Raw genomic sequence first — 25,542 nt, forward strand, 5'->3', positions numbered from 1 at the left:
TAGTACCTTTTGTGATGATGGCGGAAAGTCTCTTTTAGCTGCAATTACCTTTTACCGATCCCGCTTGCCGACAAAGACTCTTCCTTCTCCGCCGACAAAAGGTATGCAGGATATCCCTCACCGCGGTCATTTTATCATACCGCATCCCGCCAAAGCCAGATCATTTGATGGAAGAGTCGAGATATTTTACCGAGCCAAAATTTAGCACGCATTGCGGACATATATACTTTTTTTTTTGATCGAACACATAAGAGACTGGGATCTAGAATGAACCACGAGGGAAGAACAATTCAACATGGTGGGTAAAGATGCGAAATGTTGTGCTTGTTTTTATCGTTCTAGGCCATCTATTTTTCTCTTTCGTAGGCTAATTCCAATGTCTTATCCCGCCTTTAGGTTCTGTTCGTGTTGTACGAGCATGCCTCTGGCTATGCAGTGTTTAAAGTCATTGCACAAGAAGAAATCGGAGTGCTTCTGCCAGAAGTACAGGAGGCTGTCGCCGATCTTTCTCGATTCGGAAAGTTAGTCAAACTAGCATCATTTGCACCCTTCAAATCAGGAACGAATGCTTTAGACAACATCAACTGCATATCGGAAGGTTTGTGTGCGAAATATTACAGTGCAGTGAGATTGTGCGATAGCGGTTTGTAAATGTTTTGTTTGACAAGGACGGTTGTTTTCGTCCATTGGGGAACAAAATGCTAATCAGATGAATTTCGGTACCGTGTTTTGGTATACTGAAGTGTGCAGTGATCGAAGTCAAACAAAACAAAACAAGACTGATCGCACAGTGATATGCATGAAAAACGTGCTGACTAGGAAAGATAATATGTATGGATACTTAGGTTACTGCAGAAGGAGCCATTGACTTTGGGCCTTAAAGGATTATAGAGTTCTTCATGGCTCTTTTCCTGTTACCTTTTTGTCAAAATAGCTTTTTCGCTTGGTTTAAAATGTTTGCCAAGTCCAGAGTTCCTGTACAGTAATTAATGCAAATGACATGCCTGAAATTTTTTGTTGTATAAAATCTTTTGCTTGATTGTCTGAGAGAGGCTATTGTCTTGATGAAAAACCTTGTTTTTGGAGCTGAAATTCAAAGAGATGTATGGCAATGTGTGAGAAGTAGGTCTGGTAACAGCAGTTCATAAGTATTGCTTCGTTTACTTCAGGTATTATTCACGATGACCTCAAGACATTCTTGGAAGCTAACGTTCCAACTGGAAAGAAGAAAAGCAAGGTTCTCCTTGGTGTCGCTGATCCTAAACTAGGAGCAGCTATTCAAGAGACTGTAAACATCCAGTGTGAATCAGGAGGATTAGTGGTGGAAGTTCTCAGAGGAATAAGGTTTCATTTTGAGAAGATGATCAAGGGACTAACAGGTCCTATGGCAGCCAAGGCTCAACTGGGTCTTGGGCACAGCTACTCTAGGGCAAAAGTGAAGTTCAACGTTCATCGTGTGGACAACATGATCATTCAGTCCATCAGTTTATTAGATCAGCTGGATAAGGACATCAATACATTCTCTATGAGAATCAGGTATGATCAAGATCATTTCGGTCAGTGTAAAAGGCAGACTGAGGGTAAAATGTAGACCGCGTACGACAGACTTTTTAAGTCTATATTTTAAGTCTATATGTTATTTCATCACCGTAAACAGTATTAGTTACGCTAATTGCAGTGAATGTCTGCACCGGTCAGCCTGAATGTCACTCCAGGTAGCCTGAATATCACTCAGGTTAGCCTAAGTAATGCTTTGGTTAGCCTGTGTATGGTTAGCTCTCAATGTGAAAATAGTAGCACAAGTCAGTTAAAAAGTCTATAGTCTGCAGTCTTCATTTTAACCTCAGTTTGCATTCTGCAGTCTGCTGTCTGCAGTCTTCATTTTACCCCTGGTCTGCAGTCTGCAGTCTGCATTTTACACTGACCAAGATCTTTTCAAATTCACCTCTAAAAGGCACATTGCTGGCTAGTTAGTTCATTGGATGTGAGATTAGGAGGTCTGTTGTGTAGTCCCAGGCTATTGTCATTCTGTTGTGTTATTGGACAGTGTATTCCTCCTAGCTGGGGCAGTCTAAGACAGGGCAGTAATTAACTAATAGATTCCATGTTGCGATACATGTATTCAGTAACAGATCACAGATGACATCAAAATGTGGTAAAAACAAAAAAGCGGCACATGAGCCGCCAGGCGAGTGTGTCATTGATGTTGTTAAAACATTTTGACATCTTCTGTGATCTATTATTGCACAGATGCACAGGATTATGGAATCTATCTGTTTCATATAATGAAGGGACAAAAATAAAGTTAATGATGCCATCTATACGTCTGTTCTCCAATTAATTATCATAAGTAAGAACCAATCAAAATGCAAGGTTAAATGATCTTCAAAACAATTTCAAGCAGTTTTAGTAAACACCCTGTTGGCAAGGGCACACTAACATGTGTACTTCTATAACTTGATGGAAACACAACCAACACAAGCTATTGATGTTATGGTGGCCTGTGCAAAGAGAATTTACACTATGATAATCAAAATGATTTTTATTTCTTTTTCTCCGAGTGTTTATCAAAATTAAATAGTGTCTCTATCTTGTTATAGAAACTAGACAATAGTATTTTTATCAGTTTATAGAAACATTTGTGATAATTAAAGCTGTGAAAGCACTTGCATGTGGGTTGTGTTTCTACTACCTATTTCTCATTCACCAAGGCTTCCTCTCATGTTTCTTTAATGCAATAGAAATGTAGAAAATGTTTTTTATATCTTGAATACAACTAGTAAGCCTTGCTGACTCAACTGATTAGAAACAGCAAGCAGCAAGTTGTAATTGTATTGTACTGTAGTTCTCATTTATCCTTCTGATTGACACAAAATGACCCTTCAGCTTTGCTGATACACATTGTCTTTTCACTATTACTACACTTAGGAGAGGCATTACTAGCTGCCATACTCTAATTTGTATTTCATTATTAGCCAATCAGTCCTGTCCTGATATCCTGGGATATCAAGTCACTGACCTGATATGGCTACAATATCATGGGTCTTTCCATGAGTATTTTAGTTCCACGTTGTGTCACCAAAATACAAACCATGGCTCAACCAAACTTGCCTGATATGCCGCAGAAGGTACAGTCAGGTATAGCTCTAATGATATTTAGAAGTTTGAATTTTGTGTTTTGTTGTTGTGTTACCAGAGAGTGGTATTCATACCATTTTCCTGAGCTTGTCAAGATAGTGTCTGACAACTACATGTATGCAAGAACAGCTCAGTACGTCAAGTCAAGAAAGGACCTGACAGAAGACATGATTGAAGGGCTAGAAGAGATAGTAATGGACTCAGCTAAAGCGAAGGCCATATATGATGCTTCTAAATCATCAATGGGTAGGTGAACAAAATTCACAAAAGGTACATGTGTCCAAAACCAGATTACAAGTAGTCCCTCTTTCACTTAGTCCATTGTGCGTGATGTAAAAGAAAACCATGAGAAAAAATGGCCACACAACTCTTTCACTTAGTCCATCATGCATGAGGTGAAAGAAGACCATGAGAGAAAGAAAGAAATCCTGGGGGCAAGGACTTCACACAGCCATTTTCTCTTGCCGTTCATGGCCACGCTTGACAGACTAGCAGAAGACTTTACAGTCAAGCTTGACAGACTAAGTGAAAGAGGGACTACTCAACCGTGATAGGGAAGTACTGGTCACAAACTTACATTGTATGATAAATTATTAGTTAGAGCTACATTTCAGGTTTGACTCTAGAATGTGAAAGTGTTACCCTGTTAGCAGCCCTACCGCAATTAATTCCTTATTTCTCCATAAAATGCCTTTTGCAAAAGTTTGGTATGTACAGTACACTCAGAAAGGAAAAATCATCTCAATAAAAAGTAGGATTCTCCCAAGCTTGTGTATATGTAGCACTGAAAAGAAAGTTATGGAGTAATAAACAAGATGCATGCCCCTGATGCTGTGTTTGTGTTAATGTTTTCAGGCTGATTAGGGTAAAAGAAAAGTTAAGTTTTCAAGATTATTGAATATGTTTTTGCCTGCTTGCCTTTTGTTTAGGAATGGATATATCTCCAATTGACTTGATCAATATCCAGACCTTTGCATCACGTGTGATTGGACTAGCAGAATACAGGAAAAGTCTCCACACTTATTTGGTTTCCAAAATGACCCAAGTGGCACCAAATCTGTCTGCACTCATTGGAGAGCAGGTGAGTGAATTGAATTTCCTTATGTTTGATCAGTATTGCAGAAAAAACAATGTGTTGTTGTTAACACTGTTCTCTCACATGACATGTCTGTTACATATAAAACACTCCAAACTTTGATACCCTTAGTTCCATGCCTTGATGTTGTGGAATTGGGATTTTTTGCACCTTCAAGGGAAATGAAAATATCGGTTTGAGAAATCTGAAGTTCAGGATATACATCGACGACGGGGAGTCCCTTAAGTAGTCTGTTGTGAGTGACACGAAAGAAAACCCACGAGAAAAAGATGGCTCACGAAATCCTGGGGGTGAGAAGTGCACTTCTCACCCCCACAATTCCTTTCTTCCTCTCATGGTCTTCTTTCACATCACACACAATGGACTAGGTGAAAGAGTTGCTCTGCCATTTTTTCCTCATGGTTTATTTACGGTTTACTCAACAGACTAAGTGAAAGAGGGACTATTCGTAGACTAGGATATGCATGTATGGGGGTTAAATTACATGCAAACAAGTCCAGGAGAAATGAAGTTTGGTTTGAGTTGTCAATAGGTTCAAGAAATTGAGTGTTCAGGAAAACAGGATTCCACTTTATTCCCTTCGTGTAATTTCTGTTCAGGTTATGTGCCTGATAACTGTTAATATTTCAGGAACTGGTGCCTTTGTTTACCTTTTTTATGTCCAGAATTAGCTTTTAGTTATGTCAAGTCATTCATTTTAATATTTCAGGTTGGGGCTCGATTGATTTCTCATGCTGGAAGCCTGACAAATCTTGCTAAGTATCCAGCATCAACAGTTCAAATTCTAGGAGCTGAGAAAGCGCTCTTCAGGTAAACCTGAAAATGATATACGCTTCTTTATTCCCGATGGTAACAGTTTTGGCTTTTTTTACTATTCAACCAGCATTTCATTCATGTGGTACTGGTGACTTTTCTTTGAAAGGTTTATGTTAAATTGTACTTTTAGTTATAACTTTTAGATGAAATGAAAATTCTAATGACAACTTTTTGAAAACGTGGTACTGTGGCTATGGGAGTGAGACTAGAATTCCTTTATATTGTGTCGTCTCTCTCTTTTTCTAGAGCTCTGAAGAAAAAAGGGAACACTCCCAAATATGGCCTCATTTTCCACTCCTCATTTATTGGCCGGGCTGGTGCCAAGAACAAGGGACGTGTTTCTAGATACTTGGCAAACAAATGTTCCATTGCTTCAAGAATTGACTGTTTTTCAGGTAGGTTAGTACTACTTTAAAAGCAAACAGAAGCTCTAGTTGTTGAATGTCCTTCCACTTGAAAATTTATAATTGAGCCCACTATGCTTGCATTGTGGGGAAATTTCTAACTTCTAGTACAAAGTACAGTGGTTTAAATCCTATCAAAACCTGATTTTTTTCTAGCTCTAATTAGTACTTGCAAAAGCCACTGAAACAGTTACTTATATTGTTTACACAGTACGGTGAGTACTTTTCAACTCGAGCTGAGACATTGAGGTTCAACCCTAAAATGCGACGCTTATAATGTGGGTCTACTGAGATCTGATTACTTGAAATTGCAAATAAGTTTAGCGATTATTGATGATTGATCTTTTTATGTTTTTCTACAAACAGAAACACAGTCGAGTGTATTTGGTCAGAAATTACATGACCAAGTCGAGGATCGGCTGAAATTTTACGAGACGGGCGAAGCTCCAAGAAAGAATATTGATGTTATGAAAGAAGCTATTGCTGAGTTTGAGGAGAAAAGTCAAGCAGCGAACGATGAATCGAGCGAGAAGAAGAAAAAGAAGAAGAAAAAGAAGGAGAAAAAAGAAAAGCAAGAAGCTGCCGAAGATGAAGAGCAATCAGCGATGGACGATTCTACACTAGTGGAAAATGGCCATGATGAAGGAAGCAAAAAGAAAAAGAAGAAAAAGGAGAAAGGAGAGAAAAGAAAGGCTGAAGAACAAGATGACGAAGTTGTACCGGTCGTGAGTGAAGAATCTGGAGAACCAAAGAAAAAGAAGAAAAAGAAAAAGAAAACTGACGAGGAATGAGTAATCTGTATAGGCAATTCCACAAACAGCGCCAATTAAACCAGACACTCAGATTAAACACAGAAAACTATAGGAATGGCGTGAATTGTTTTAAATGAAATTATGTTTTTTTCAAGCTCTTTACTCCCCGAGTGTGGAAGTAATGTAACTTTTTGGTCGTATGATGTAAATGAAAATCATTTTTTCCCCTTATCTATTGGAATCCTTGTTTGTGTTTCTTCTCTTTTGCATCAGCGGTAATTTCATTTTACTGAACTAACCTCCAATCGGGCTTCATTTTAAATGAATAAAGCTGTTAGTCTTTAAAGACACTCTCTTTGCTGCGTCGATGGTCGCTTGTTGAACACTTACAGCTTGTTATCAACTTGAAGTTGGTATAAAAGGTAAATTAACCGCCATAGCAAATTGGGAAAGCTAATGTTTGGAGCATTACTGATTTGCCTTTGCGGAGTGGAAAAATGCCAGCTTTCCAAATTGGTTACGGAAATTAAGGGGATTCCCTAGTAAAAGAACCCGCCATAGATTTCCGATGAAACTTGGTATGCTGTTGTTACAGGACAAGGAGATATTAAAAACGTAGTAACAACAGGGGTCACCGTGCTTGTTTTCACGCCACAATGCTGACACATACAGTCATTTAGGTGACTTTAGGTAGTCTCCGTTTGCAATAATAAGCTCGATTATTTTTCAATGCAGCGTGTTAAATCACACAGAGTTTGACTTTCTTTGATTGTTTATTCATTTGCGTCCCAGAAAAAAATGTCTTCAAATACCTGCATTTTTTTATGCGTTAAAGGAAACGTAATTTGGACATGCGCTGGTGGGCCCGTTATGTCTCCCTCTGTAATGTTTATTTCATTTGCCAAACAAGTAGCCGTAGATTTCTGCTAATTTTTTTCTCAGGTGTTGAGGACATTGTTCTCATTGAAATTATGAAATAAAAAGTGGGGGTCACCGTGTTCGTTTAAGAGAAAAGCAGCATTTATTTCGCTATCAAGCTTAGTTATGAGGGAAATCTCTCACGTTTTGTACGCGCACGCGCTAATGTCGCGAAAATAGTGCGCAGTAGGGATGCGCAATACAATACTAAAGAATCACCTTATCTGGATGATCGGTCCGGCCACACCCCTAGGCTCGATTACCAGCCGCTGTTCGAGAAAAGAGCCCGCGCTCCTCCCCCGAATTCCTCCGTCTCTTCTCGGGGAAGAACGGAGACCGGACTCGAGAAAGCGGCGGAAATCGAGCCAAGCCACACCCCTCCCTCGTCTCTGATTTGAATTTTTAGTAAAACCCCCGATGGGAATTTCTAAGAATTTTTATGAACGTTTGAAGCATAGTTAGTAGAGCGGAATGGTTATGAAACCCGGCAAACTTCAAAGGACTATGTCTTTGTTTAGTTTGAAGCAAACCCACACAACAACGTCTTATCCTTCCCGTTTAATTTCATGGCTGTCTATTTCCGAGTCTGAAAGAAGATAATTTCGACTATGTGGTACCAGAAGCTTATCACCTATTCTAGGTGATATGCTTCTGGTGGTACCTAATATCCACGCAAAAACTGATGTGTAGTAGATGTTGTTGAAGACAACTACACTAAACGTAGTAAGAGTCCGCAGGTCACCAAGCTCTAAGAAAGGTGACACAACACAAAGCGCAATGATATCATGTAACACGCAGCGGTTAAATGGCAGATGTGCGATGAAAACTATGAAGATTAAAGAGTTCCTTCCGACAATGTGAAGTTTTCATTGCTGCCTTACTTCTTATTTTGGAATCATTAAAGTGTTTATTATTGAGATTCTAGTCCCAATTCGTTAAATCAAGAATTTGGTCGATGGGCGCGTGTCCTTTGCTCGTGCGTGTCCTCGCTCCCTTAAACTCCCTGCTACTACAATGGTGCTGCCGGCGGACAGGACACGAGCCCGTCTGACCACTGTCGATTACACCTTTCCAAGGTTCCTCAAAAGTAATGTTGGCAAGAAGTTTCCACAGGTTTGTCCAAAATTTGAAGGCACACTAGGCGCTGCAATTCTTGTTTAAGGTTTTCGGGAAACACAAACTCCAGTGAAAATACATCAAAGCGAAGAGAGTGTATGTGTTTGGTAAGAGCGTCAAGCCGATCTTGTAGCGGACCATTAAGGGTTTGAAGAGTTCTAGACGTGGCAGATAAATCGGGTTTTGTGCCCTTTCGTACCATCTTGAGCCTTCCACCTTTCCCATTAATGTGAGCAGACATAGCAGTCATCATCACGGAGTATGTCATCCGCGTGGCAAAAATATTGCGAATGGATTTCATCAAGGTCCTTTTCAACGAAGATTGAAGACTTTTCAGCTATGAATTCTTTCCATTTCAGACATTTTAAACAATTTGAAGAGACTGCTTCTTCAAATTTTTTAAGCCTCTCACCAAACATACGCAGCGGTTCGTCACGCAATGTAAGTCACACAATGATCGGTCACGCTTAAATATAGAGCTTTTTATTTGACAAAAGTGTTGGAAGGAAGCTAATATTCCGACATGCACAGACTACATGCACTGCAACCATGACATACAAACAAATTTATGAAATCTCCATCTTTCGTTCGAGGAATAACGGACTCTAAGAAAGTTACAATCGGTCATCACATAAATGACGTACAAGTCAGGACCTTGGCCGAAGAGGTCTGGGTTCTTCAGTCACGCGAAAAGTCGCGCTCATATTTCTCCTCTTCGTTCTCTCCTGTTGTTTTTCTTCAGTGTTTTATGTTGCGAAGCTTGGTCGGGATTCGTTCTGTTCTAATCAACAGTTGTATTCTAAGACGATCTAAGCACACCATGCGTCTTGTTCAGTTCGTTGAATCTGGAAGGCAGCGAGTTGGGGTCGAGATAAAAGATGGCGGCGACGTGGTTGATGTTAGTGCTGGTGAGCCCTCCATTCCCAGTGATATGAAGTCATTCCTGGCTGGGGGAGAGGACATGATGAGCAAAGCTCAGAGGTATTAACTCTTTAGTCTCATTTTTTTTTTTATGAAATCTGTTATAGTTGATGCGTGGAAGGTCTTTCAATGCAATTCCGCTTGTGGGACACCCGCTTGTACTGATAGTATTTTCCTACCCCCCAGGGCTCCTCCCCGTCTCCCTCCCCCTCCTCGTCCTGCCCCGCCTTTGGCTCACATTTAACAGTCAAAGTTTGTAAACCCCCAGAACATACATACACATACATTACCCTCAAATGATAGCGATCCATAGCTTCTATGTTTTGTGGGAAATAAAACTTACAGTCCTTTTCGAAAATAACAAGAAGGGCAAAAACTTGGCGAGATCTTGGTGGCAAAATACTCTGGCAGCCAAAAGCTCGCACTCAGCGAGATTTCAAGAAGACTTGCCAAGAACTTGTTGTGATTCTCGGTAGTTTTTGGCTGCCGAGATTCTCATCGAGATATCAAAATCTCAGAGGCCAAAAACTTGCCGAGAAACTGGAAGATTTCTTGGCAATCTTGCCAAGATATGAAAATGTCAACATGCAGATCCAGATTTCATAAATCCCTTGGGAGAAATACAGTGTAGCCTCTAGTAGACAAAAGAAATGCACTGAAATATGACTCCACTGTGTCAAAAACAACCAGATTTATTGACAGATAAGATCATCACCCTGGGGGGACTCCCATATAAGAAGGACGGGGGGTGGGTCCTTGTCATACCTTTTAGGGGTTAAAAAGCAGTTTTGGTACCTCCTAAGTTGTTAAGACTCAAAAGGCCCACAGCTGGAGATTTTGCGGTACCTTTTAGGGTATTGAGCTGAAAAAATATGACTTGCGATGCATATATGTAATGTGTTATGAAAAAATTGGTACCTCTTAGAGGAGAAGACAATTTCCAGCCACGCCCACAAAACAGGATCTTGGTACCTCTTAGGGGTTCTTATATATATCACATGCAATTCAGAAAAGCTTATATGTAGTATCAGATACTTTCACCCTCACAACCTCTTTCCCAGGAACTCTCTCTCTCCTCTGCCTCCCCAGCCTTGTTGTTGGGAGAAATCACCCTTATAAACTCTTGGTCTTCAGCCATCATAGCTTGATTAAAAATATAAAACAGACGGCGGTGATAAACATTTTAAAAACATGCAATTTATGATACAGTATAGATAGCCCCATTGAAATATACCCCCATTGATACAGTATAAATAGCTTTCCAAAATTGTTAGCGGTTATACTTTTGAAAATGTATGTTGACTAGCATACGAAACGTCAAGTTCATAAAATGCATGTTTGTAAAATGTTTATCACCGTTGTCTGTTTTATATTTTTGAAACCACCCTTGTTGCAGCTGGTGACGTGACCACCCAGAATCTGAGTGGTAGGAAAATTTGTAGGGTGGGAGGGGTGGTAGAGTGCTTTGTTTGTTACGGTGACAAGCTTTTAGGGTTTCAAGTCCTCAAGCAGTAGCTAGAAACTACCTGCTTTATAAAACTATCTCCAAAATATAGAGGACGTTCGTTCACAAAGAAATTCAACAGCCGAGTGGAGCACAAACTTTTCTACGTTTAGCACGTGTTGAACGCCGTTTAACAAACTCGCGTACTGAATTGAAGTGAAACCAGTGGATCAGTCTCTTGATTCCTTGAATTCGAAGGTAATTTGGTTTCTTCTTTGTGTAGTATTTTGGGTGTTAAAATTTAAAGTATTCTGTCACATGGCCGATTAGCCAAATATTCTGACTTGCATTTGATTTACTGCAATGTAAAATGATTTACAGTTTTGTTGACATAAGCCCTCTCTTATATTTCATCTGCATCAGGTTTATGTAAGTTTATATTTACTAGACAGATGTTTAAACACGTTTCCTTGGCAAAGTCGAGAATAATATTATATTTTGAAAAAATGGTGAATAAAACATTGTTTTACGTAATGAATAATGTTCCGTGGGTTTAATTCAGGCAACATGAAACAGTATTAAAAATAGTCTTACTTCTTGGTAAATCAACCAGCTGGAATTGAAATCAGAGTGATGCTGGATATACATAAGCTTAAATATATTTTGTTTGACCTGTGTGAAGCTTAGAATAGGACTGAAGAATTTCAAAGGTGTATTTGCCCATGTTTTTTTTAATAAGGCCACGACCAACGGTCACCTTTCTTTTGCTTCAGTTGAGATAAACAAGAATTATTTGTTGACTCTACCCTAGTGGAAAAGTTTGTGTCAAAGGTGGTCACATGACCAGCCGCAACCAGGGTCTTTCTTCCTATGACAAGGAAGGCAGAGGTGAGAGAGCCTGGGAACCAGGTTGTCACCTTCACTTCACATTTAGCTACATTTTATGAAAGGAAAATCAACATTACTGAAATTAGAAATACAGGAGAATTAACCTTTATCCCCGGGTCAACGTCCTTTACCTCAAGCAAACAAGAAAATTAAGCTGATGCACTAGAATTTCTGTCAGCTGCAAAGAATTGAAGGAAATTAGTTTGGCTTGGCTACAAGTTCACCTCAGAGCAAATGTCATAACAAGGTTTATCTTCATCAACTGTTCAAGTTTTGCACAAGATTCCATGAATCCTCTTGTGATCACTCACACTTGCGATGAAAACATCAGAAATTACTTTACCGTAATTCTTTTCTTGAATGAAGCAGCTCTTTCCACAGTAACTAAGTCCAATCTAACAAGCAAATTTCTCACAACAAGAACTTTGAAGTGAATTCTTCTGTCGTGACTTCAACTACGAGGGATGGCCTGTACCTTACCCCACATGACTTAAGATATCCAATCAGTATCACAGCACTTAGTTAATGATCTTGGCAGGAAGCAGTAATCGCGCAACTAGTCTGTCTGCCACCAGCTGTAGTGCACAAGGAAAAGAAGTGAAGAAATTTTCCTTCCTCTACAAAGCCAAATTTGAAAAATAACTTTTTGGAGACAATTGAGTCATCATCAAATACATTGAAATGGTCATCGAGTAACTCAAAGTTACTTGCCTGCTCATAACGGCTAAAAGACAGACCAAAATCTCAATAAGAACATCAACAAAACTCTTATCTTAAAAAGCGACTAGCACACATCTCTTTGTCGCCATGAAAAAGTAGATCGCTCCATCCACTTTGTCAAGTAAAAGTTTGGTAAATAAAACTGATCCATGTCAGAATGTCTTTGCTTTATTTTTGTGCTTCCTGCATTTGAAATCAAACTGAAAAGTGAATGGCTAATGGTCAACCACAAAGTAGTTTATTTCCACACAGAAAATTACTCATTCCCTCTGGAAATGATTTTGGTTATTATTCTCTACAATCCCATTGGCAGTTTCGAGGAGATCTCGGCAACATGTTGGCAATCTCGGTAAGATGTTTGTGGCTTTCCAAATCTCAATGAGATCTCAGCGAGATTTAGAAAGACTCAAACATCATAGCGAGATCTCCTCAATCTCAGTGAGATCTTGCCAATCTCAGCGGGATGACCAAGATCTTGGTGAGATCTTGGTGAGATCTTGGTAAAAATTTTGCACGGGGAGCTGCATCCAGGTATCTGAAGATGTCTTCATATCCTTTGCAAGATCCCATCTCCGTTTGTTCATTGGCCTGCCTCTATTCTGTTAACCCTGTGGATTACACTGTGGGAGTGTACAGACAAGTAATTGCTATATGCTGGATTCAGTGGAGTAAGACCTGGCCATCTCCATCTCCTTTGGAGAACATCCTCATCAACTGTAACTTGTTCTACTCTTTTCTGTTATTAAGTTCTCATTGCAGAGTTTCTCAAGCCATTAGATTATTAAGATTCTGTGCAAGCACTGGTTTATGATATTCTGGATCTTTCTCAATTAGATTCTTGGGTAGTCTGCCCTATCTCTGCTCTAATTTATACATCCTGGTTTCACTGTGATGGTGGTGCTGATTACCCTACAGTTCTAGATCCTGTTCAGCAGTTGGAAAACTAATAATTCATGCTTGGCCAATCTTAAACCTTTCATAGACTGCATCTGCCCCACCTAGTTTATCATGCTGCACAGATACTAAGGTATTAAAGAATTCAACTTCTTCCAATGGCTCACTTTAAAGGACAATGCTACTTGAGTTAACTTGTGTGATGTTGGTCTTTTCTTCTGTTTATGGCAAAATTGAAGTATTCCAGCTGTGCTGTGGGCATTTAGGTGTTCAGTGTACACCAAATGGCTGACCTGCTTTGACGTCACTTTAGGGCCAGTCATTTAACCAATCAAAAGTATATCTTTTCTGAAAGCTTAGTTATTGTAGATGACTGTAAGATCATCAATGAACACACGCCATGTTGGATAGAACTACTTTTAATGTGATATCACGTGATACAATGTAGGCTCGCACTGGGTGCGGAGGGACGAATACAATGACAAATTATTACATGGCAATATTATAAAACTTTATGCAGTGAATACTACACAGTATAGCCATAACTTATTAGACACTAATATGTGATACTTGAATTTTAGGATTGTAGATAGTGGTCAGCATGTATTGAAGAGGTCGGATGTTCAGCTGAAAGCTCCAATTCACAATCCTGAAAAACTCATTTGTATTGGAATGAACTATGTCGACCACTGTCTGGAGCAGAATGTTCCTTTACCTACAGAACCTATCCTATTTAGCAAGTTCAATAATGCCATCACAGACCCAGGAGCACCAATTATTTACCCTGATGAGACACAGGTTTGTGTCATCCTTATATGTAGTATTAAATCTATGTACACTGAAATAAATAAAATATACTGGATTATATAACATGTGCACAACATAATTGGCATGACCTCCTTGTCATGGGCCTGTTGACTTTGTGCCTCATTCTGAACAATGGAAGTTATCTGTTCAACAGATTATGTCCTCACACCTCACAGATCAAAATATCAAATAATTTCACTTTGCCCTATGTGGTTTGGTCATCTTACTAGTTAGAGCTAAGGCAAAAGGAAAGGCCTAAGCCAACAGTCACTAACAGTAATTTGGCATTGCATTGGCCTTATGGTTAGGGTGATTGGTGCTGATTCAGATGGTGGATTCAAGCTCTGGCTGGGGTTATTGTGTTGTGCTCAGTTGGGCAAGACACTTAATTATCTTCAAACTGCTTCTCTCACCACTCAGGTGTATAAAAGGGTACATGTATTATTATGTACCAGCAAATTAAATGCTCACAGGTAACCTTGTGATGGACTAGCATCCCATCCAGGGGGAGGCAGAAATACAGGAGATATATACAGTTTGTAGAGAGTACCCATCTGGTAAAGAAGAGTCCCATTCAGCCAAAGCGGTTCTGTTTTCTGTAGTATTTAGCATCTAGACTAGGGTTGTTTCTCCTCCTTGCTGGATGAGAAGCTAGTCCATCGATCACAGGATTAGTTACCCCCAAGATTTAATTTGCTGCTCTTCTGTGATCCAGTTAAGTGTATATTACCCAAGAACACAGTGCATTCATGACCTGGACCAGGACTTGAACCTTGACTCAGTGTTCTACTTTGATTCCAACAAGCTAGCCACTACACTAGGTTGCCACACCTTCAAAGCAAAGAGAGACAGGAGTCACCCATGTTTAGTAAATCACTGTGTCATAAGGTTACTATAGGTAGCACTTTTGATCAGTTTGGGCTATGTAATGAATTCATATACATTAAAAGTAAACTTTATTGTCACAAAGGCTGTAACGGTGTTGCAATCAGAAAAATTGTTTTTTAAGTGTTGTGACATCCTTCTCTGTTATTTTCGTTTTGGCAAAACCTTTTGCAAACTGTATTACTTTGTCATTGTGTCAAAGTATTTTATTGAGATTTCTTTGAAAACGTGATAGTTGGTCTCATGATATCATAAATGACATGTTGCAAACAGTTTGAGGTCAATATCTGTACTTTCTAACAGGAACTAGACTTTGAAGTGGAACTTGCTTTTGTTATTGGGAAAACTGGAAAAAAGATCAAGGTATGCAATGCCAAGTGCTATGTAGTTGTAAACGTTTGTACGCCTTGCAGACCTATGATACATGGTTGATGTGAAATAATGTTATTTTTATTTACCCACAATGTGAATCCATTTTGATATGCCAGTATAAAAACAAAGACAACTTAAAAACATGGTCATAAACCAAATAAATGACACTTTTTTAAAATTTTAATGAACAGATGCTTCAGTAAGTGACCATCCCAATAAGTACCCATGATTTAAATGCAATTTTCTGCGCTACCACTTTGTAAAACGTGGACTTCTTCATATATGTACCTCTGCTAATTATTACTGGTACCTCTATTCAATTCAGTCTATAGTATGAAACAACTAGAAGTGTTGCCACTCCTCCTGGATGGGGTGCTAGCTTAATTATTATCTCAGCTTACTCCTAGCATTTTGTTAAGGAGTCCTTAACTCACTAACCCTGCTTTGAACAATGCTGTTTTACCCTCACGTCGACAAGCGTACAGTTAAGAAATTTTAACTTTGGGTTAGCTCTCACGCAAGGTTAATTTAACCCTCTTTTGAACAACCAAGCCCTGAAATAAAGAGAGCCACTGTTAAGGGAGGGCTTGAACCTGAATGCAAAGGCCACACACACACACACAGGTTAACCCTTGAGTCACCATTTATCCTTCCTGTCATATGCACAGTTCTGGCTCCCAGAAATATCCCTAAGCCATTAATATGTAATTGATAGACTGTGAGCAGTCTCTTTTTTGCTCGAAAATCCGTGGGGAAGAACACAAAGAAGAATGCAACACAAGAGATACACTCTCGTCAAGCTTGCACATTCACTTGTTTTGCATCCTTCCCTACGAATTTTCGAGCTAAAGGGAGACTGTTCACAGTCTTTATAATCGAGGGCTGCCTACTGGTTCTGAAATCTTTGTTGTATTTATAGGAGAGTGAAGCCATGGACTATGTTGCTGGTTACACTGTAGTACATGATGTTAGTGCTCGGGACTGGCAGTTAAAGAAGAATAGCGGACAGTGGTTAATTGGAAAGACATTTGACTCGTTTTGTCCAATTGGTCCAGCTATTGTTACTAAGGATTCTTTATCAGGTAACCATCCAGGATACTAACTACCTTAATTGTTCCAATTTGTGACTCCATTGACATTTCTTTGCCAAGGATCTAATGTTTTGTTTTCTGTAACTCTTTTTTAGATCCTCATAAGCTGGGAATCCGTTGTCGCGTTAATGGAAACATTATGCAAGATTCAAATACGGAGAATTTGGTATTCAAGACTGAGAAACTAATTTCATTTATATCTAGGTAAGGGCTGTTGCATTGTAAAAAAGTACAGTGCAACTGCTCCCAATGGACATAGTGACCTTTAAAATACGGATAAAAGACACCTTTAAAATACGGACATTTCGCATGGTCCCAGAGACATCAGAGGTTGGAGAATCACTACCTCTATCAAAAGGACACCTGCCCCTTTGGAGTCCATGTTAAAGGAGCTACGTCACCGTTTGCGCATCGTGAAAAGTTTAGTCAAAATTCTTCAAGTTCCTCGCTTGCAATCCGTATTAATCTTCTCCATCCTTAACCATCCTTGTTCCTCTATGGTTTATGAATATCTCTCTGGTGATTTTCTATCTTAGTAAGCTATTATTTTCAGGTTTCCTTCAATATAAATTAAGGCAATTCTCTACATGGCCAAAATAACTCAAAATACCATGACTGAGCTCCTTTAATGAGGTGTGACTGTACAAATATGTTATCTGGGTCAGTTACTGGACGTTGAATTTAGTACAATACGTCTAGTAGTACATTTAAGTTCTTTATTGCCAGTGCAATGCTATAACATGTTTCCTAACGGGAAAAAGTTGTAAAAGCAAAAAGTTCTTGAAGGTTGTTATAACACGTACAAGTTGCGTATGTTTTGTCACATGAACGAACTTTTAAAGTCATCACAAGTTTCTGTGGGATATTTTGCTCTAAGACATCATCACAATAGCAACAACAGGGGTGACCAGTGACGACAGGGAAATTTGAGCCTTGAAGACAGCGAGAGTAATATCCTTTCTGCAAGACTAAGACTTTCTGAGCTTTTTAAAGTAATCATTACTTACGGAAGACTGTACAAAAACAATATCAAGATGACGAGACCCATGAAATCTGACTAAAATTTTGCGAAGTGCGAACGTTATGGAGGATCATTCGCCCGACAACGATAACCAAGTCACAAACATTCAGGTTTAGCTGTATAACACGTCAAATGTTTAATAAAGGTTTCACGCGGATTCTGGTTTTGAGTTTATGCCAGTTTTAGCAAAAACAATTCAATGTTACACCCCCAAATCATATTCCTTGTTTTATACCACATACTATGTTGTCCTCTCTGAAGTATTTTGTTTTGGCCAAAAAAGGACTTCTGAAGTGTCCACTGCTGCTGTTCGTTATACAGCTCTATTCTTTAGTGTTTTGAAGATGGAAGTAAAATCTCCTGGCTAGATGTGTTTTTTTTTTCACATCAGTCTTTACTTCATTTGTTGTATCAATTCATATTCCAGGTTTGTTACGCTAACTCCCGGTGATGTAGTCATAACAGGAACCCCACCTGGTGTTGGTTGTTTTAGGAAGCCTCCTGTTTACCTCAAGGTGAGTTTGTGTACGTATACCAGATAAAGCAAGTATGCCACTGATATTTACTGGATCCTGCATGCATTTCAAACGGGCTAGGTTACGTTCATGCTATTTTGCGGAAGATGTCGCGCCATATTAAATTATACAAAATAATTTGACACTTTGATATCGTTTGAAAAGTAAAAATTTAAAGCATAGTTTTGACGATGAAATAGATCAAAATTCGGCATTACTGAATTATTGAAGCTTTCTCCTGTTGAAACGAGAGAGTAAAGTCGGTAGCGTAAGTTATTTTGTGAAAAGGGGGTGAGGGGAGTTGTTCTTCTGGTTAATTAAACATTCCCTTTAATATATCGGCTCAAAGTAAGCTTAAATTAATCTGACTTTCTTGCAGAGGGGTGACACAGTGGAATGCGAAATTGATGAAATAGGATGTATCTCAAACACAGTTCAATAAAGGTATCGACTTTAAAACATCCCGGAATATCTGGTGAAATCCATCAAATCTCCACAAACATTCCTGGTACAGGATCATAAACTGAATAAAGTAACTTTCAATGACAACGAAATGAAACATCAGTAACTAGAATTCAGACTTTTCTTTTTGAAATTTAAACAGACATTTTTTTCATAATTAAAAATATATTAAAAAAGAAATCTCAAAATCAATTGTATTTCAGAGTAATATTATTTTAGGAGACCAAGGGCCAGTGTACACATAGACATTCTTTCATTTATGACGGCGTTTGTCTTTATAAAGGACTCTATGTTGTCCCGTGAGAGAATTCAAAAACCACAACACAGCAGAAGCAGAGTTCCTTGTCTCCTTACTGGCTTAGGGCAGTAGTTGAGAGCTACCACTAGTATACTACAAGGCTAGTAAATTGTGAAAATAGGTATGCTTACTTTTGGCTATTAAACGGTTTTCATCAAACGAAACTACCAAGTTGTGGATTGTTGACTTTTTGTGCGTGTCCTACTAGAGCAGATCACAAAATTTTTCAGGAGGGGGCGAGGAGAAGAAGAATTGAGACACCAAAAAAATATCAGTTGCTCCAAGACTATAATCGGGACTTTTATCCTGCAAACCCTACACTTTGGCTGTGCTTAAGGTTATTATTTGTGGCAAGCAAAAACTCCCTGCGTCATTTCAAGTTCATTTGAAAAGAAGATTATCCGGGAACTCCCGAATAACCTGCCTCATTAACTTTAAATTATTCAAATTTTGATACCACCTCTTCACGAAGTGAGAGTAACTGAACGGTTGACAAGAATGTGGCTTTCGTTTAACCTATCAAGTCGACGTTTCCAGCTTTGAGGGTTTCTGCATACTGCCGTGTTTGACGTCCATTAGTTCGAGGCTTGACGGAAATGGTGCGGAGACGATTACATCGCAAGAAAGTTGCTTTGAAACGATGGCCGACAACACGTGGACGTTGAACGTTGAAGTAAGTCAACAATTTGTTTTATTTAAGGTTTTCTTGAGAAGTTAATCAGTCTCTACTATGTTTTATGTAGGTGGTCTGATTATTTTCCCTGTTGTTGAATTTTAAAAATATCTAAAGAAAGGAATGTTAGATTTGGGTAATGTAGTTAACGACAATTTCGAAATAATTTGCATAGACTGAATTAATTCTTTTAGAGGCCCGCTCTCTCACGTCCAGTCCCGTGTAGGCATTTATTGTCCTTGTTATGTAAATTTGCAGTGCTAACTGTAGATGTGTGCAAAGTTGTTTGCCATATGACAGCCGAAATTCCAGGAAATTGCTAAAGCTGGTATAAAATTACATATTGTAGGGCTTAGATCTACCCGTACATTTAGAAGTGATTCAGTCGAGGCTGTGATCTGGGGCACGTAAATCAATGACACCGTCGGCTTTAACATGTGGAAACCACCTTTCAGTAAGAGTTATGTCCGCATTAAAGTAATCGGCATCTAATTTTGTGTAATCAGTAATCTGATACATTACTGTGTGACTGGGAGAAATTCTGGTGATTGACGTGGACAGACAGTCGTTGGAGAAATGATGTTCCACAAACTACAGGTTCGTGTTTAGTAATTTGTCAGTATTTTCGAGTGAGGTTAGAGGAGTGCAGTCTTTTGGGCTTGCTCATAACTATTATAAAAACAGGTCTATGTTGTGGGATCATGGCCAGCTTGGATTTAATATTTGAGAACACAGGTTACTTTACGGCACACTTGGTTCCCAGTTGTGTTTATTGCGATTTATATTTCAGCCATAGCTGCTATTAGGGTTGTCACCCAACACTTCTTCAGACACGGTCGTGGGGGGAGGGGAGGGTTTGGGAGAAGTTACTTTGCATTTCTGTTTTGCCACTTCCTGGGAAGCTTTTTGAAAACAATTGCTGCCTTATCTTATCCTTGCTTTATCTTTCGTACTAAATCAAACTGATCACTTGATGTCACATTGCTTGAGAAAGGTTGTTCGATTGGCCTGGACAGACAGATACACCATCAGATAATGGTGTCTTGGTGTCGTGTAGTTTATGCCTTGCTCTCCTTGCCAGGAAAGTGTTTTTATATTGACTACCATTTGTCACAATATCTTTATTGGATATCCCGTATTACGTATTGAATAGACCCTGTCCCCTTTCCAGCCGTTTTTTGGATGGAGAATGGAGACCATGCCTATCGGTTACCTCAAGTTTGATTAAAGGACAGGTTCTATAGAAAATGACTGTTCTTACACTGCAAGTGACTCTTACAAGGGTACTATCAATTTGAAAGTGATGATAGAGATCAATTCGTAGCAAGTTTTGGGGAAAGCTAACTTTTTGAGGGCTCGCCCGTTATTGAATTCGATACATGCATTTTCTGTTTTGCTTAAACTTGCCAGCAGGCTGTGAAAGGTTGTCGACGCGTAATTTGCGAGAAATGGACGAGGACCCTCACACAGCTTTTAAGTATTGTAAAGAATGAAGGGTTCAGTACCTCTGATGAGGAACTGAGTCCACTTTGTTAACTCCTCTAGCTTTTAGTTTAAGTTATCCAGCATCTATAATTTACGAATTATACTCTCTCTCTCTCGCCAGGGAAATATCAAGCATAAGCCAATGGGAAACTGAACACGTGTCTGGTGCAGGAGAGAAGGACAACATTCTGGATTCCATTTTCGATGAGGTTCGTTTATATTATCAACTTATTAAGCTGTAGATTTGACTGGTGTTGTTAGGAAACAAATTGAATAATTCATCATTACATGTTGACAAAAGTTTTTACTGATAATTTTTGACAAGTTAAATTTTGAGAAAATCAAAAGATTGTAATGAAATCGCACTATGAACGGGGGATTTCTGATGTTGAAAGTCTATTATGTAAAGCTCCCCTTACTTTTAGTGTACGTTATCTTGTTTGTGTAGTTTACGCAGCGTTTATCTCTCTCTCTCTCTCTCGTTTGGAGAATATCAAGCATGGAATGGGAGACTGGGAATCAAGAAACGCTTCTGGTATTGGGAGCAGGAGAATCCTTGAATAACATATTCAATAAGTTTGTTTCTTATTTTGAACGTATTTAGCTGTAGATTTGTTTCAAGTTGTCCGAAAACAGATTTACTAATCCAGAGTTATGAGCGGACAAAACGATTCTCCAATAAGTTGGAATTTGATATTAATCAAAGTTAAAAGATGAGGGCGAAAAAATTTGCTCAGTTTTTAACGGAGGCGCTCTAATTTACGCTACATTTGTCTCTATTGCTAGGAAAATATCAAGCCTGGAATGGAGAAAGCTTCTGGTGTACGAGACAAGAACTTGTGAATGACATCAGCGAGGTAAGATTCCTGCTTTATTGTTATTAGCTGTAGATTTCACGCAAGTTGCTCGAAAACAAATTAAACAAATTAACTTAACTTTTGGCAAAATTATAAGTTAACAAAAAAAAAACTTCTCTCTGATAAGTTTGAATTTGAGATTAGCCAAAGTAAAAAATAAGAGCAGACAAATTTACGAAAATTTTATTGAAGGCGCTCTATGAACCCGAGATCCCAGAAATACATCAGTAACCTCTGATGCTGGAAGTTTATTTAGGAAACTTCCCAAGCTTTTCAGTAGTTTATGTTATCCAGCTTATAAAATTTACACGGCATTTATCTTTCTATCACTAGGAGAATATCTGGAATGGAAAAAGCTGGAAAGTGAGAAGCGGTTCTGGTGTAGGAGAGAAGGACAACTTTTTAATAACACACACGACTGGGTTAGTTTCTTGAACGTAACGGCATCAAGCTGTAGATTTGTTCCAAGTTCTCCGAAAACAGAAATGCTTAGCATTATAAATGGACAAAACGTTTCTCTAATAAGTAAGAAAATGATAAGGGCAAGCAAATTGAACGAAATTGTCATGAAAGCGGACTATGAATGAGGATTCCAGAAAGACGTCGGTAACCTCTGAAGTCCAGAAAGTCTATTTAGTTAACTCCCCTAGCTTTTAATTTACGTAATTTACAGAGTATGTATTTCTCTCTCGCTAGGAGAATATCAAGCATGGAATGGAAAACTGAGCTGCAAAGCAAGAAACCTCTTCTGGCGTGGGAGACAAGGACAACTTCCGAGTGACTTTACCAATGAGGTTAGTTTCTTACTTTTTGCATTAAGCTGTAGATTCGGTGCTAGTTGTTCGAACGCAGATTTACTAATCCAGGTTTTCGTAATCAATAACAGCCGATCCAATACCACCAGGGGGTTAAAAGTGACGTGAAGATTTACTAATTCAGGATTACAACTTAAAAATATTTTCACTGATAAGGTTGAATTTGAAATTAACTGATGCCGATAAAAAACCATTAAGAGAAACCTGATTTACCTAAGCTGTAATCTAGACGTCCTGTGAAAGGGGGATTCCCTGGGACGACCAGGAATTATTTGTCATTCAACAGCGAACAAAACAGCAGCTGAAAAAAGAATTTAAAAAACTAGACTTGTTCTTCTTTGCTAATGCTTATTTGCCTCAATTTGGCAAAATAATCATACTTTTTCAGCATTCCCATGAAATATTTGCTGTGCAAGAAATATAATGTACCTAACAAAAGATCAACTTTTAACAAAATACTGTCATAAATAGCGTGCTTGTTTACGCTGACGAAAAGCCCGCGAAATTCAAACCAACTCGAGCTTTTACAAATTATCTTTTCCTAAAAGTTTTAGTACAAATCTTATATTATAGGAAACCGTCTAGGAAGGTTCAAGTTTGATATTCAGTGGATATTAAACGTTCGAAAAGGAGTACAACAATTTTCAAAGCTCTAGCCTCCACGTGCTAAACTAAAATGCAAATAAAGTGGGTGATGAGGGTGGGTGTCGAGCCCCGTCGTTTATGCGCCTTCGTGTTTTGTAAAACAATAGAATTCAAATTTCACGAATCCTGGATTAGCATAATCCTACTTTCAGCAACTGTGCCCTGAAATGTGTTGTTGTTGAAGGTTATAGAGCTAGCAGCGCGATATAAGGCAGAATAAAGTTCAATCTAGGGATGAGTGTTGATACACCTTTCTACTTTCCTCAAATTGTCTCAAGAACGGAGCGTATGGAAAGCAGAGACGTTACTTCAGAAGCGTTGCGTGACTAACCTGGTAACGCCACATTCACGTGAAGAGAACAAAGACCAACTAACAATAAGTTGGAAACTTAAATCGAGTATACAATTGCGTTTATTTTGTTCGTTGGCTTTTGATATAACCATTTTTAATTTGTCTTGTTATTGATATTTCCTTCAGGCTGCCATCTCCAGTGTACATCACCAGGACGTCAACACTAACATGGAGAAAGAAGCAAAGGAAACCAAACTAATTCATTTAGATGTTTCTTCAGTGGATTATGCTTCAAGATTGAGGTAGATTTAGATTTATCGCGATTAGCTTTCTTGCTTCAAGATTGTATTTCACAAGACTCACGAGTCCAAAGGAATTATCGGAACTTTTGCAAATTGTCTAGTGACTACTGTTTCACGGGTACAGTAAAATCTTGTTAGTTTTCGAGCAAGCAGTCGATTGAATCGCATGTTTGTCGCTTTAAATGTAAGGTAGCAGATAAGCTTCATCTCGATTATTTTTTTGCGATAAGATATTTCAAGCCTGGAAGTCTTCTTAGCTTTTTCACAAAACCCGTGAAACAAAATTCGACCATCAGAATTTAGTTGTCAAACAACACATGGAATGTACTGTTCAGTTGTCTAGAATTTATTTCACAAATTTTAGTAAAATCTGTCCAGTTTACGAGGTAGATAGGATTGATGGAAAGGTTGCGCTTTTAAAAGGGTCAATAAAATAATCGTAAAGAATATTTAAGTCTTTTGGCAGTAAAATTGTTCTTGGAAAAAAAAGTCTGCAATTTTAAATGGTGTCTGGTTTTTGAGTCAAATTTATACTACGTCTTTTGGTGGAAAAAAATCTTGCACTATGTAGCAGGATTTTTCCCATCAAAAGTCAAAGTATATGTTTGATTTCTGGCTAGACTCTGTTCAAAAGCGCAGAATTTTTTTTCTTTTTGGCAACCCTACATAGTAAAAAAATAGTAAAAGAGATAGCCTACATTCCGACTAGTTTCCAGGCCCTTTTAAAAGCGCAATTTTTTTTCATTTTATTTACTTATTCAAATTGTTTGTAATTAATTTTAATTGTATTGTTGAAAAGCCAATAAAAGTTATATTGAAGAAGCGTGTGTAATTTTCTATTTGCTGTGATATTTTTATTATCTTAATTATCTTAATCTTAAATATTTTGGTCATTGAATTGCTGCTAAAGTAATATATAATGTATACAATAAAAACTAACACTTGCTGTTTTCATTTAATCACATTATATATATACTAAGACTTTTGGCGGGAAAATTTGAAAAAATTTGCACAGCGTTTCCCCTGACAACATTTTCGGCAAAAAATTCAAAATGGTTTCCCTTACAATTTTACGCCCAAAGTCATGTAAACATCTTCTCGTGCAAAAAAAATTAAAACTGAATCGCCAATTTCTTTCTTACTCCGAAAAAAAAATCAAAGAAGAACTTAAGCCCCTAATACTTTGTAAAAATCAAATTTGGAATCAAACATTACCATACGAAACGTTTAAAGTTTACAATTCGCACGAGAAAATGTGAACATTTTACTATAAAAAGGCAACATGGCAAGTTTACGTCTACTTCAAACATTAATAATATGGCTAACAGCGGCGCACGATGTGTTTCTGCCGTTTAGTATTTAAAATTTCAATCAATTTTAGACTTTAAAAGGTGTGCAACTTGCCATGTTGCCTCTGATAAAGACCTCAACCATTGAGTTTAGCTTGTAATACAGGACATGTTACACAAAATTGAAGAAATTTTTATCCGTCTGTAAGAGGATTTCAGAGCAAAGACCTTAAATTTGTGATTGTTTTTTTCTCTAAGCCATGAGACAAATTCTGTTGCTTATGAGTTCTGGTGACAACATTCTTCAGTTCGTTATATTTTGAAAATATGAATTTAGTCGACTAGAAATAGAAGCAATTTGTATCCAACTGTAAGAAGATTTTGGAGAAGAATTTAACTTTACAATCGCCTTCTTTATTTCTGAAGCTATAACGATGACATGGACAAATTCAAGTGTGGTTTTAGCCGCAAAACTGTTACAATTACATCAATTGCTTAGGTCCATGTTGCTCATCAATTCTTGTGATAACATTCTTCAGTTATATTTTGAAAATATAAAATTCATTTGGATAAAAGTAAATTCAAAGTTATTCAGTTTTATTTCTTGTAATTCCGATTGTTGCTTT

At 38.3% G+C, this 25,542-nt stretch overlaps 2 protein-coding genes across 2 annotated transcripts; both read left to right on the top strand.

Annotated features, from left to right (window-relative positions):
* The first annotated feature begins 264 nt into the window (after positions 1-264).
* LOC110061286 (nucleolar protein 56-like) lies at positions 265-6,556 on the top strand. The gene is made up of 8 exons (XM_020768131.2): positions 265-298; positions 397-598; positions 1,170-1,536; positions 3,197-3,384; positions 4,068-4,219; positions 4,944-5,044; positions 5,297-5,445; positions 5,821-6,556. Exons 1-8 carry the CDS (start codon positions 296-298, stop codon positions 6,243-6,245), a joined length of 1,587 nt encoding a protein of 528 aa, XP_020623790.2. The 5' UTR covers positions 265-295; the 3' UTR covers positions 6,246-6,556.
* Positions 6,557-8,904: 2,348 nt separating this feature from the next.
* On the top strand, positions 8,905-18,722 carry LOC110061312 (oxaloacetate tautomerase fahd2, mitochondrial-like). The gene is made up of 7 exons (XM_020768155.2): positions 8,905-9,221; positions 13,689-13,905; positions 15,103-15,162; positions 16,091-16,253; positions 16,358-16,466; positions 17,711-17,798; positions 18,178-18,722. Exons 1-7 carry the CDS (start codon positions 8,989-8,991, stop codon positions 18,238-18,240), a joined length of 933 nt encoding a protein of 310 aa, XP_020623814.2. The 5' UTR covers positions 8,905-8,988; the 3' UTR covers positions 18,241-18,722.
* Positions 18,723-25,542: the final 6,820 nt, after the last annotated feature.

Source organism: Orbicella faveolata, unplaced genomic scaffold, assembly GCF_042242905.1.
Source record: "Orbicella faveolata isolate gen_17 unplaced genomic scaffold, um_ofav_v1 contig_1, whole genome shotgun sequence".
In the NCBI taxonomy this organism is placed as follows: domain Eukaryota; kingdom Metazoa; phylum Cnidaria; class Anthozoa; order Scleractinia; family Merulinidae; genus Orbicella; species Orbicella faveolata.